At 38.7% G+C, this 13,444-nt stretch overlaps 1 protein-coding gene across 1 annotated transcript in view; it reads left to right on the forward strand.

Annotated features, from left to right (window-relative positions):
* LOC115120952 (YLP motif-containing protein 1-like) overlaps nucleotides 1–13,444 on the forward strand; it is a 66,300-nt gene that overhangs the window by 25,719 nt on the left and 27,137 nt on the right. Inside the window, exons 12-15 of the mRNA XM_065008576.1 lie at nucleotides 2,305–2,486; nucleotides 5,419–5,582; nucleotides 8,930–8,992; nucleotides 13,112–13,231. Of these exons, the coding sequence (XP_064864648.1) occupies nucleotides 2,305–2,486; nucleotides 5,419–5,582; nucleotides 8,930–8,992; nucleotides 13,112–13,231 (529 nt within the window). The remainder of the gene's footprint in view (nucleotides 1–2,304; nucleotides 2,487–5,418; nucleotides 5,583–8,929; nucleotides 8,993–13,111; nucleotides 13,232–13,444) is intronic.

Here is a 13,444-nt window from a genome sequence, read left to right on the forward strand (position 1 = left end):
GCTGGTATTATATCACTGTGACTAGTCCAGCTGGTATTATATCACTGTGACTAGTCCAGCTGGTATTATATCACACTGTCACTGTGACTAGTCCAGCTGGTATTATATCACACTGTGACTAGTCCAGCTGGTATTATATCACACTGTGACTAGTCCAGCTGGTATTATACCACACTGTGACTAGTCCAGCTGGTATTATATCACTGTGACTAGTCCAGCTGGTATTATACCACACTGTGACTAGTCCAGCTGGTATTATATCACACTGTGTTACTGTGACTAGTCCAGCTGGTATTATATCACACTGTGACTAGTCCAGCTGGTATTATATCACACTGTGACTAGTCCAGCTGGTATTATATCACACTGTGACTAGTCCAGCTGGTATTATATCACTGTGACTAGTCCAGCTGGTATTATATCACTGTGACTAGTCCAGCTGGTATTATATCACACTGTGACTAGTCCAGCTGGTATTATATTACACTGTGTTACTGTGACTAGTCCAGCTGGTATTATATCACACTGACTAGTCCGGCTGGTATTATATCACACTGTGACTAGTCCAGCTGGTATTATACCACACTGTGACTAGTCCAGCTGGTATTATATCACTGTGACTAGTCCAGCTGGTATTATATCACTGTGACTAGTCCAGCTGGTATTATATCACACTGTGACTAGTCCAGCTGGTATTATACCACACTGTGACTAGTCCAGCTGGTATTATATCACTGTGACTAGTCCAGCTGGTATTATACCACACTGTGACTAGTCCAGCTGGTATTATATCACACTGTGTTACTGTGACTAGTCCAGCTGGTATTATATCACACTGTGACTAGTCCAGCTGGTATTATACCACACTGTGACTAGTCCAGCTGGTATTATATCACACTGTGTTACTGTGACTAGTCCAGCTGGTATTATACCACACTGTGTTACTGTGACTAGTCCAGCTGGTATTATATCACACTGTGACTAGTCCAGCTGGTATTATATCACACTGTGTTACTGTGACTAGTCCAGCTGGTATTATACCACACTGTGACTAGTCCAGCTGGTATTATATCACACTGTGACTTGTCCAGCTGGTATTATATCACACTGTGACTAGTCCAGCTGGTATTATATCACACTGTGACTAGTCCAGCTGGTATTATATCACACTGTGACTAGTCCAGCTGGTATTATACCACACTGTGACTAGTCCAGCTGGTATTATACCACACTGTGACTAGTCCAGCTGGTATTATATCACACTGTGTTATTGTGACTAATCCAGCTGGTATTATATCACACTGTGTTACTGTGACTAGACAGCTGGTATTATACCACACTGTGTTACTGTGACTAGTCCAGCTGGTATTATATCACACTGTGACTAGTCCAGCTGGTATTATATCACACTGTGTTACTGTGACTAGTCCAGCTGGTATTATACCACACTGTGACTAGTCCAGCTGGTATTATATCACTGTGACTAGTCCAGCTGGTATTATATCACACTGTGACTAGTCCAGCTGGTATTATATCACACTGTGACTAGTCCAGCTGGTATTATATCACACTGTGACTAGTCCAGCTGGTATTATATCACTGTGACTAGTCCAGCTGGTATTATATCACTGTGACTAGTCCAGCTGGTATTATATCACACTGTGACTAGTCCAGCTGGTATTATATCACACTGTGTTACTGTGACTAGTCCAGCTGGTATTATATCACACTGACTAGTCCGGCTGGTATTATATCACACTGTGACTAGTCCAGCTGGTATTATATCACACTGTGACTAGTCCAGCTGGTATTATACCACACTGTGACTAGTCCAGCTGGTATTATATCACTGTGACTAGTCCAGCTGGTATTATATCACTGTGACTAGTCCAGCTGGTATTATATCACTGTGACTAGTCCAGCTGGTATTATATCACACTGTGACTAGTCCAGCTGGTATTATATCACACTGTGACTAGTCCAGCTGGTATTATATCACACTGTGACTAGTCCAGCTGGTATTATACCACACTGTGACTAGTCCAGCTGGTATTATACCACACTGTGACTAGTCCAGCTGGTATTATACCACACTGTGACTAGTCCAGCTGGTATTATATCACTGTGACTAGTCCAGCTGGTATTATATCACTGTGACTAGTCCAGCTGGTATTATATCACACTGTGACTAGTCCGGCTGGTTGGTGTAGCTTTGTGAATATTGCCTTCTCCAGGGCCCACTCTAAAACTCTTCATAAATAGGTATCCAGATGTGCAGTGTTCTGATCTTGTCTATCTGTCCAGACCACCCCCCGGCCATCCTCCACCTCGCCCGGGCTTCAGGGAGAGGGACATGAGGGAGGGCAGCCGGACCAGTAGAGATGGAGAGGAGCCTTATGGAAGGCCTGGGGGTTACGACAGACCTCCGTACGAGCGTGGGCCTGAACGTGGGCCTGAGCGCTTCGATCATGGTGCTTCACCATACGGTAAGTCGGTCTCGAACAGACATGGTGCAATGCAAATGTCTCTGTATGTGAGTGGGACTGATTTGTACACAGAACAAAATTTGCATTGTCCAAAAGAGAAGTCTCTGAAGCTACCAGGCCTTCAGAAAGTATTCATACCCACATTTTGTTGTTACAACCTGAACACAAAATGTGTATATATTTTTTTTAAAGCTCTCACCCATCTACACACAATACTCCATAATGATAAAATGAAAACATGTTTTTTAGAAAATGTTGCAAATTTATTGAAAATTTAAATATGTCATTTACTTAAGTATTCACATCCCTGAGTCAATACTTTGTAGAAGCACATTTGGCAGCCGTTACAGTTGAGTCTTTTCTTGGGACGTCGCTAAGAGATTTCCAATCCTGGAATGTGGAACATTTTCCCATTTGTTCTTTTCAAAATGATTCAAGCTCTGTCTAATTGGTTGTTGATCGTTGCCAGACAACCATTTTCAGGTCTTGCCATAGAGTTTCAAGTCAAAACTGTAACTCGGCCACTCAGTGTAGATTTGGCCTTGTGTTTTAGGTTATTGTCCTGCTGAAAGGTTTCACAGTGTCTGGTGGATAGCAGACTGAACCAGGTTTTCCTCTACGATTTTGCCTGTGCTGAGCTCCTGTCTGTTTCTTTTTTTTTTTTATCCTGAAAAACTCCTCAGTCCTAAACGATTACAGGCATACCCATAACATAATGCAGCCATCACTATGCTTGAAAATATCAAGTGTTAAAAAGTTGATTGCTTTGCCACATTTTTTTGCAGTTTTACTTTAGTGCCGTTTTGCAAACAGGATGCATGTTTTGGAATATTTGTATTCTGTACAGGCTTCCTTCTTTTCACTCTGTCATTTAGGTTAGTATTCTGGAGTAACTACAATGTTGTTGATCCATCCTCAGTTTTCTCCTATCACAGCCATGAATCTATGGAACTGTTTTAAAGTAGCCGTTGGCGTCATGGTGAAATCCCTGAGGGGTTTCCTTCCTCTCCGGCAACTGAGTTAGGAAGGACGCCTGTATGTTTGTAGTGACTGGGTGTATTGATACACCATCCAAAGTATAATTAATATCTTCACCATGATCAAAGGGACATTCAATGTCTGCTTTTTTATTTTTACCCATCTACCAATAGGTGCCCTTCGCTAGGCATTGGAAAGCCTCCCTGGTCTTTAGTTGAATCTGTGTTTGAAATTCACTGCTCGACTGAGGGACCTTACAGATAATTGTATGTGTGGGGTACAGTTTTGGAAAACCTCCCTTATCTTTGAGGTTGAATTTGGGGAACATAGATGAGGTGGTCATTACAAAAGACACTTATTAAGTCCATGCAACTTATTATGCATATTATTAAGAACATTTATTTATTTTATTTAGGCTTGCCATAAGAAAGGGGTTGAAAACTTATTGACTCGAAGACATTTCAGCTTGTCATTTTTAGTTTTTTTGTATAAAAAAAATGTGTGTAGTAGGCCAGTGACCAAACAATCTAAATTTAAACCATTTTAAATTCAGGCTGTAACACAACAAAATGTTGTATTCAAGGGAGTGTGAATAGTTTTGAAGGCATTTTAAATTCAGGCTGTAACACAACAAAATGTTGTATTCAAGGGAGTGTGAATAGTTTTGAAGGCATTTTAAATTCAGGCTGTAACACAACAAAATGTTGTATTCAAGGGAGTGTGAATAGTTTTGAAGGCATTTTAAATTCAGGCTGTAACACAACAAAATGTTGTATTCAAGGGAGTGTGTATAGTTTTGAAGGCATTTTAAATTCAGAAAACAATCAAAATGATATTTAAGGCATCTTCCGTTGTCTACGTCTTTTCATGCCACTTGGTTGTGAAGTAATGAAGAGAGTATTAGTATTAGTATATTAGTAATATTAGTATAGTATTGGTAATATTAGTAATATTAGTATAGTATTAGTATATTATATTAGTATTAGTAATATTAGTATAGTATTGGTAATATTAGTATTAGTATATTAGTAATATTAGTATAGTATTGGTAATATTAGTATTAGTATAGTATTGGTAATATTAGTATTAGTATATTAGTAATATTAGTATAGTATTAGTATATTAGTAATATTAGTATAGTATTGGTAATATTAGTATTAGTATATTAGTAATATTAGTATAGTATTGGTAATATTAGTATTAGTATATTAGTAATATTAGTATAGTATTAGTATATTAGTAATATTAGTACAGTATTGGTAATATTAGTATTAGTATATTAGTAATATTAGTATAGTATTAGTATATTAGTAATATTAGTATAGTATTGGTAATATTAGTATTAGTATATTAGTAATATTAGTATAGTATTAGTATATTAGTAATATTAGTATAGTATTGGTAATATTAGTATTAGTATATTAGTAATATTAGTATAGTATTGGTAATATTAGTATTAGTATATTAGTAATATTAGTATAGTATTGGTAATATTAGTATTAGTATATTGGTAATATTAGTATTAGTATATTAGTAATATTAGTATTAGTATATTAGTAATATTAGTATAGTATTGGTAATATTAGTATTAGTATATTAGTAATATTAGTATATTAGTATAGTATTAGTATATTAGTAATATTAGTATTAGTATATTAGTAATATTAGTATATTAGTATTAGTAATATTAGTAATATTAGTATATTAGTATTAGTAATATTAGTAATATTAGTATAGTATTGGTAATATTAGTATTAGTAATATTAGTATAGTATTGGTAATATTAGTATTAGTATTAGTATATTAGTAATATTAGTATAGTATTAGTAATATTAGTATATTAGTATTAGTAATATTAGTATATTAGTATAGTATTAGTATATTAGTAATATTAGTATTAATAACAGTATTATCTGTTTCTTTTTTCTACTGGCTGTCCCGTCCTGTGGTCCAGGCGAACGGAGGAGTTACCCAGAGGAGAGAGGAGCAGGAGGCCCCACGTCGTCCCACCCTCCTCCCCCACCGGCTGCTCCTCCTTCCAGGATCGAGAAGAAACCGGAGACCAAGAACGTGGAGGATCTTCTCAAACTACCAGGCCGAGACACTCGTCCAGAAAGGGTGCAAATAAATGGCTGCTCGCTCACTCCTAATCACTTCACACTTCACCATAAATGATCTGTTATGTGTGCAGGCCAGATCTGTAGTGGCCAGATCTGTGGCTGTTCCACTGGATGTCTTAAGGTGAACGCACCAATTTGTAAGTCGCTCTGGATAAGAGCGTCTGCTAAATGACTTAAATGTAATCTGTAGTGGCTGTAGTGTAGTGGCCAGATCTGTAGTGGCTGTAGTGGCCAGATCTGTAGTGGCCAGATCTGTAGTGGCTGTAGTGTAGTGGCCACATCTGTTATGCGATGATACTGTAGTGGCCAGATCTGTAGTGGCTGTAGTGGCCAGATCTGTAGTGGACAGATCTGTAGTGGCTGTAGTGTAGTGGCCACATCTGTTATGTGATGATACTGTAGGTGCCAGATCTGTTATGTGATGATACTGTAGTGGCCAGATCTGTTATGTGATGATACTGTAGTGGCCAGATCCGTTATGTGATGATACTGTAGTGGCCAGATCTGTTATGTGATAATACTGTAGTGGCCAGATCCGTTATGTGGTGATACTGTAGTGGCCAGATCCGTTATGTGATGATACTGTAGGTGCCAGATCCGTTATGTGATGATACTGTAGTGGCCAGATCCGTTATGTGATGATACTGTAGTGGCCAGATCCGTTCTGTGATAATATTGTAGTGGCCAGATCCGTTATGTGATGATACTGTAGTGGCCATTAACAATTAAAGAATGTCTTCAAACATGGAAGGCTGGAGGCTAGATCAGGTGGGACCATTCTAGCCAATGAGAGGGCAGATAAACATTTGAACAATGGGTACAACTCCGATGTCACGTGTCCCAACTGTTATATAAGTACACTCGTAACGACGTAAACATTACGAAACATCTATTCGATCATGTAGCAAATAAGTCATAAAAAAAAAAAGAATTGTCGACCAAATTCGACACTCTCATTGAACTCCACACACACAACAAAAAACCGCCTCGCTTGGTGAGCAGAAAGATAAACTACGTCACCTGTAGATTTGGCCCTAGTTATCTTTTCTGGACAACATTCGTAAATGATTCAGACACCTTCACTTTTTTTCCCACATTTTTGTTACATTACAGCCTTTCTCTAAAAATGGATTACAAAAAAAAAAGAAAAATCCTCATCAATCTGTACACAATACCCATATCATTAGTTGTGAAGAACTTCACAGGGTGGTGAAAGTGCAAGGCGATGAGCTTGATGCTCCTTTCCAATCGAGGGTCGTAATTCTGGGGACACAACCATCGATGCTCGGCTGCCGTTTGACAAACACAAATGATGGGAACCTCCATTCATACATTTACACTGGTGGGTTTATACTTTTATAGTTTACATCTGCCAAAGACTTGGGATATGAACAGGAATTATTTTGACTAATGACAGGAGTGGAATGTTAGTTAAAACGACTGGTGCCCAGACTACAGACGGGAGGGGGGTTCTGGGTTGAATCTGGACCTGCATCGGACAGTCCCATAGAGATGATTCGACTCATCTTTGTTTCTGTTCTCTTATAGTGTCTCTGACAGCATTAGCAGTGCCAATTGAGTCAATTTTCTTCTTCCCGATTGGCTGATCCCTCCTGATGACCCGGTTGGACATGACTCCCAACAGGTTCATCAGGAGGGTTCAGCCAGTGAAGTTGAAAGTCCCACCCAGTTGACTACATTAAAATGGTGGAAGCTCTCAATGGCGGTGTCCATGCTAATGTTGTTTTGGCCACTAAAGGCATCTGTCATTCTCTGTTTGAAACCCCCGCCCACCTTGCCGTGTAGCACCGCCCACCTTGCCATGTAGCACCGCCCACCTTGCCGTGTAGCACCGCCCACCTTGCCATGTAGCACCGCCCACCTTGCCGTGTAGCACCGCCCACCTTGCCGTGTAGCACCGCCCACCTTGCCGTATAGTGTGTCCCCTGACTTAATTCACCAACTTCCTTATTCAATTCAATACAACTTTATTGACACTTCATTCACTTATTTTCTCATTCAATCTAATACATCTTTTCAAGATTCATTTAGGATTAACCTCTTGCTCCTACCTGACACGCAGGCGTCCCATCTAGACATCTGGAAATGCAAATGCGCTACGCTAAATGCTAATAGCACTCGTTAAAACTCAAACGTTCATTAAAATACACATGCAGGGTATTGAATTAAAGCTACACTCGTTGTGAATCCAGGCAACAAGTCCGATTTTTAAAATGCTTTTCGGCGAAAGCATGAGAAGCTATTATCTGATAGCATGTAACACCCCAAAAGACCCGCAGGGGACGTAAACAAAATAATTAGCATAGTCGGCGCTACACAAAACGCACAAATAAAATATAAAACATTCATTACCTTTGATCATCTTCTTTGTTGGCACTCCTAGATGTCCCATAAATAAACATCACTTGGGTCTTTTTTTCGATTAAATCGGTCCATATATAGCCTAGATATCGATCTATGAAGACTGTGTGATCAACGAAAAAAATAACGTTTTATAACGTAACGTCATTTTTTTTTTATTAAAAAAGTTGACGATAAACTTTCACAAAACACTTCTAAATACTTTTGTAATGCAACTTTAGGTATTAGTAAACGTTAATAAGCGATCAAATTGATCACGAGGCAATGTATATTCTATAGCTGTACGTCTGGAAATAATGTCCGGGTAAATCTCAACCAAAATATCCGGTCGGAGACCTGAAGAAATGGGCTGTCTCTTGTTCGTTTGACCAAGAAACAAAGCCTAGGCAAATGACAAGACTGTTGACATCGTGTGGAAGCTGTAGGTATTGCAACCTCGGCCCCATTTAATGTGGTTCACCTTTATCAATCGGTTGAAGTGGCGCATTGATATACGCACGTTCTGTTATAGTCACAGCCGTGATTTAACCAGTTTTATAAACGTCTGAGTGTTTTCTATCCACACATACTAATCATATGCATATACTATATTCCTGGCATGAGTAGCAGGGCGCTGAAATGTTGTGCGATTTTTAACAGAATGTTCGAAAAAGTAGGGGGTAGGAGTAACAGGTTAAGTGTCTTGCTCATGGGCACATCGACCGATTTTTCACCTTGTCAGCTCGGGGATTTGAACCCCCAAAAATGTTTTTGGTTACTGGCCCAATGCTCTTAACCGCTAGGCTACCTGTCCCTCTCAGGGACAAATAAGAAATGTGCTGCCAGGACAATAACACCCTCAACCCGTTAGGCCAATACAAGTACAACAGGAGTACACACACATCACATATCCCCCAGTATATTCCCAGATAATTGTCTGCTGCATGAGTGAGTTCCATAACTTCTATAATGGTGTTTTCTCAGATCGTCATCATAATGAGAGGCCTACCAGGAAGTGGTAAAAGTCATGTGGCCAAGCTGATACGGGTGAGTAGAACCTAAAGTTACCATCGTCTTGAGCTTTGCTTTTTCTGTTGTGGTAGTGTTGACTCATCTGGGATTAAATGGTATTTCCTGTCATGCGTTTCCTGTTGACCAGTAGCACAACTGGAAGGGAAGAGTATTGCTCTAAATCAGTGGTTCCCAAACTTTTTTGGGGGGGGGTTCTGTACCCCTAAAACAGTTTGACCTGCCTGAAGTACCACCTCATGCCGTGCGACCGGCGTGATTCTTAAATGATGTGTCGCCCATGTCATCGATCCTACGGCACACCGTTATTTAACCAACAGTCTTCAGTGCATCAGACTTATAAATCATAGAGTTGCCAGGACGAGCTAAAGAAGTTTGCCCAATCAATGAACACTCAAAACCTACCCAAAAGGCTTGAAAACTAGCCCCGGGTTGTTGTTTTTTCACAGTAAGAGACGAGTTTCCATATTTAGACAATAAACCCTTTTTCCATAAAGTTATAGAGCCAATTTTAAGAAGGAATATCATAGTAACTTGTAATGACATTGGAAGAAAAACCTGGTTTTCCGTCAAAATAGTAATTATTCAGAGCTATGCCATATGGCGTAATAAAGGAATTTAAAATGTGTCAAGAGAAAAGATCATTCATCCTGATTAAACTCGCCAGATCATTTTACATCAATGGATGTCAATTTAACTGCTATGATTAAGCAATAAGACACAACGGGGTGTGGTATATGACCAATATACCACGGCTAAGGGCTGTTCTTAACCATGACGCAACACGGAGTGCCTGGATACAGCTGTTAGCCGTGGTATATTGACCATAGACCACAAACCCCTGAGGTGCCTTACTGCTGTTATAAACTGGTTACCAACGTAATTAGAAAAGTAAACACATATATACATATATCTTTTCTTTCATACCAGTGGTATATGGTCTGATATACCACGGCTTTCAGCCAATCAGCATTCAGGGCTCGAACCAGGTTTATAATCGTAAATAAATCCCGACAGGAAGAGTTTCAGTGATGAGAGTTGGACAGAGGATCTCAATCTCTGAGCAAGAAACACTTGGACGAGCGTAAACCATTTTCTAGCGATTGTGCCGTTACGATGTGCCAGATGTTAAGATACGATGTGCCAGATGTTAAGATAAGATGTGCCAGATGTTAAGTTACGATGTGCCAGATGTTAAGATATGATGTGCCAGATGTTAAGATACGATGTGCCAGATGTTAAGTTACGATGTGCCAGATGTTAAGATACGATGTGCCAGATGTTAAGATACGATGTGCCAGATGTTAAGATACGATGTGCCAGATGTTAAGATACGATGTGCCAGATGTTAAGTTACGATGTGCCAGATGTTAAGATACGATGTGCCAGATGTTAAGATACGATGTGCCAGATGTTAAGATACGATGTGCCAGATGTTAAGATACGATGTGCCAGATGTTAAGATACGATGTGCCAGATGTTAAGATACGATGTGCCAGATGTTAAGATACGATGTGCCAGATGTTAAGATACGATGTGCCAGATGTTAAGACTACAAACAGTTATAAATTGCCTATTTGCGAGATTGACTTGTCATTTCAGACTAAAATCTGGATTTGTGATTGTAGTTCAATTTTGCTTAGATAAAGGCAGGTAGTTGACAGTAGAGCCCCTGATTGGCCTACAGCTCATTTCATATAGTCTACAGTAGCCTAGACAAGATGTAGGTGATATGTAAACTAAATGATTTAGCAGCTTGCTTAGTTCAAATTAACAAATTTATCCAAATTAAATATAAATCCTAATCTGACTAGTTATCATTAATCCTAATCTGACTAGTTACATTCATCCTAATCTGACTAGTTATCATTCATCCTAATCTGACTAGTTACCATTCATCCTAATCTGACTAGTTACCATTCATCCTAATCTGACTAGTTACCATTAATCCTAATCTGACTAGTTATCATTCATTATCAGTTATCATTCATCCTAATCTGATCCTAATCTAATCTGACTAGTTACCATTCATCCTAATCTGACTAGTTATCATTCATCCTAATCTGACTAGTTATCATTCATCCTAATCTGACTAGTTATCATTCATCCTAATCTGACTAGTTATCATTCATCCTAATCTGACTAGTTATCATTCATCCTAATCTGACTAGTTACCATTCATCCTAATCTGACTAGTTACCATTCATCCTAATCTGACTAGTTATCATTCATCCTAATCCAGTTCATTCATCCTAATCTGACTAGTTACCATTCATCCTAATCTGACTAGTTACCATTCATCCTAATCTGACTAGTTACCATTCATCCTAATCTGACTAGTTATCATTCATCCTAATCTGACTAGTTATCATTCATCCTAATCTGACTAGTTACCATTCATCCAATGCGTCCTAAAAACTGGTCGGCAATTGCAATATAGCTTTGATGACTTCAAATTTAACTAAACATGTTAATTAATAATAATTTCATAATTAGGCTGCATTAGCAATAATCTGAAGTTATAGGCTATTTATTAAATTGGTTTGCCAGCTCCAGGTTAGCCTACGCAAGTATCACAAATTGATTTGCAACGACTCCAGTGATATCTTAATTTCAACATTTATTGTGTCATGGTAGCCTATATAAATTAATATATATATGAATAGGCTACTCGATGGCCAACAGCGGCAAATGTATCATTCTCCACATTTTAATGTCAGTTACACTGAGGACTTTAACCCCATTTTATTTTTATTTATTTATTTTTTATTTTTTTAATATTTTTTTTAAGAAGCATGCGATCCGCGACTTCCATTTTAATTTTCGACTCGGGCAGTCCCCCTAGACATTACTGAGCATAAAGGACTTCGCTTGATTCCGTTTTCTTTAAGTAAAGTCATTAGAATTAGAATGCAGTTTAAACCACCTCCGAGTAAATGATATGTAAAACGCCTAAAGTCGGTTTCCAGTGCTTCGTCTCCATTTCTTGATGTGTGTTAGCATGTTATATCATACCCCCAAGACATGCTAACCTCTTACCATTACAATAACAGGGGAGGTTAGCATGTTATATCATATCCCCAAGACATGCTAACCTCTCACCATTACAATACCTCTGTTATTGGTATTGGTCAGAGGTTAGCATGTCTTGGGGGTATGATATAACATGCTAACCTCCCCTGTTATTGTAATGGTCAGAGGTTAGCATGTCTTGGGGTATGTATGATACCTCCCCTGTTATTGGTATTGGTTAGAACATGTCTTGGGGGTATGATATAACATGCTAACCTCCCCTGTTATTGGTATTGGTAGAGGTTAGCATGTCTTGGGGGTATGATATAACATGCTAACCTCCCCTGTTATTGGTATTGGTTAGAGGTTAGCATGTCTTGGGGGTATGATATAACATGCTAACCTCCCCCCTGTTATTTGACCATCTGTAACACATCATTGTTATAACACATTTACGTCCAAAAGGACACACTACATTATTTATATTGGGGACCAAATAAACTACACTTTGTTTACATTTCTTTACATATAAAAAAGTATTTTGGAGTGTCAATAATTTTGACCCCCCTACCTTTTTTTGAGGAAAACAATTACTACTAGTTAAACTAAATGTATTTCTCTGAGCATTTGTATTAGTATAAAATAATATAATTTACCAAATGTTTTTGAGCTCACTATTTGAATTATTTTATACAGTCATTATTACTACATTTTTTTTTTTTGTCAAGGGTGTCAATCATTTCAGACCTCACTGTCCATAGCCTCGTTTGATTGTCCTTATCTCGCGATCTAATGAGATCCTATCCTCACAGAGAGCACAGCAGTCAGGATAACAAATACCTGCCCCTTCATTGTAAACAAACATTGATTTCAATTTCCACAAAACCCACCGTAGTCATCTTCATCTTTTTGCCCAAAACACGTCACTTCCTAAAACTTCTCTCACTGAAATACCTTGTCGTCGTTACTAGCTCCATAGCAGCTTTATTGAAAAAAAGTTTGACTTACTGTGATGTATGGTTGTCCCACCTAGCTAGCTTAAATTGAATGCACTAACTGTAAATCTCTCTGGATAAGAACATCTGCTAACTGACTAAAATGTTAAATGTTGTTGCGCGTGTTAAGGACAAGGAGGTGGAGTGTGGAGGGGCTCCACCCAGAGTGCTGGGGTTAGACGACTACTTCATGACAGAGGTGGAGAAGATGGAGAAGGACCAAGATACAGGGAAACGAGTCAAACTTAAGGTCTGTCCTTTCTGCTTTCCCTCTGACCTACTCACTTAATCCGTTCTGTTCCTGTGTGGAGACATTTTAATCCTCTCTGTTCCTATGTGGAGACATTTTAATCCTCTCTGTTCCTGTGTGGAGACATTTTAATCCTCTCTGTTCCTATGTGGAGACATTTTAATCCTCTCTGTTCCTGTGTGGAGACATTTTAATCCTCTCTGTTCCTGTGTG

This window comes from Oncorhynchus nerka, linkage group LG24 (genome assembly GCF_034236695.1).
Source record: "Oncorhynchus nerka isolate Pitt River linkage group LG24, Oner_Uvic_2.0, whole genome shotgun sequence".
Classification (NCBI taxonomy): Eukaryota; Metazoa; Chordata; class Actinopteri; order Salmoniformes; family Salmonidae; genus Oncorhynchus; species Oncorhynchus nerka.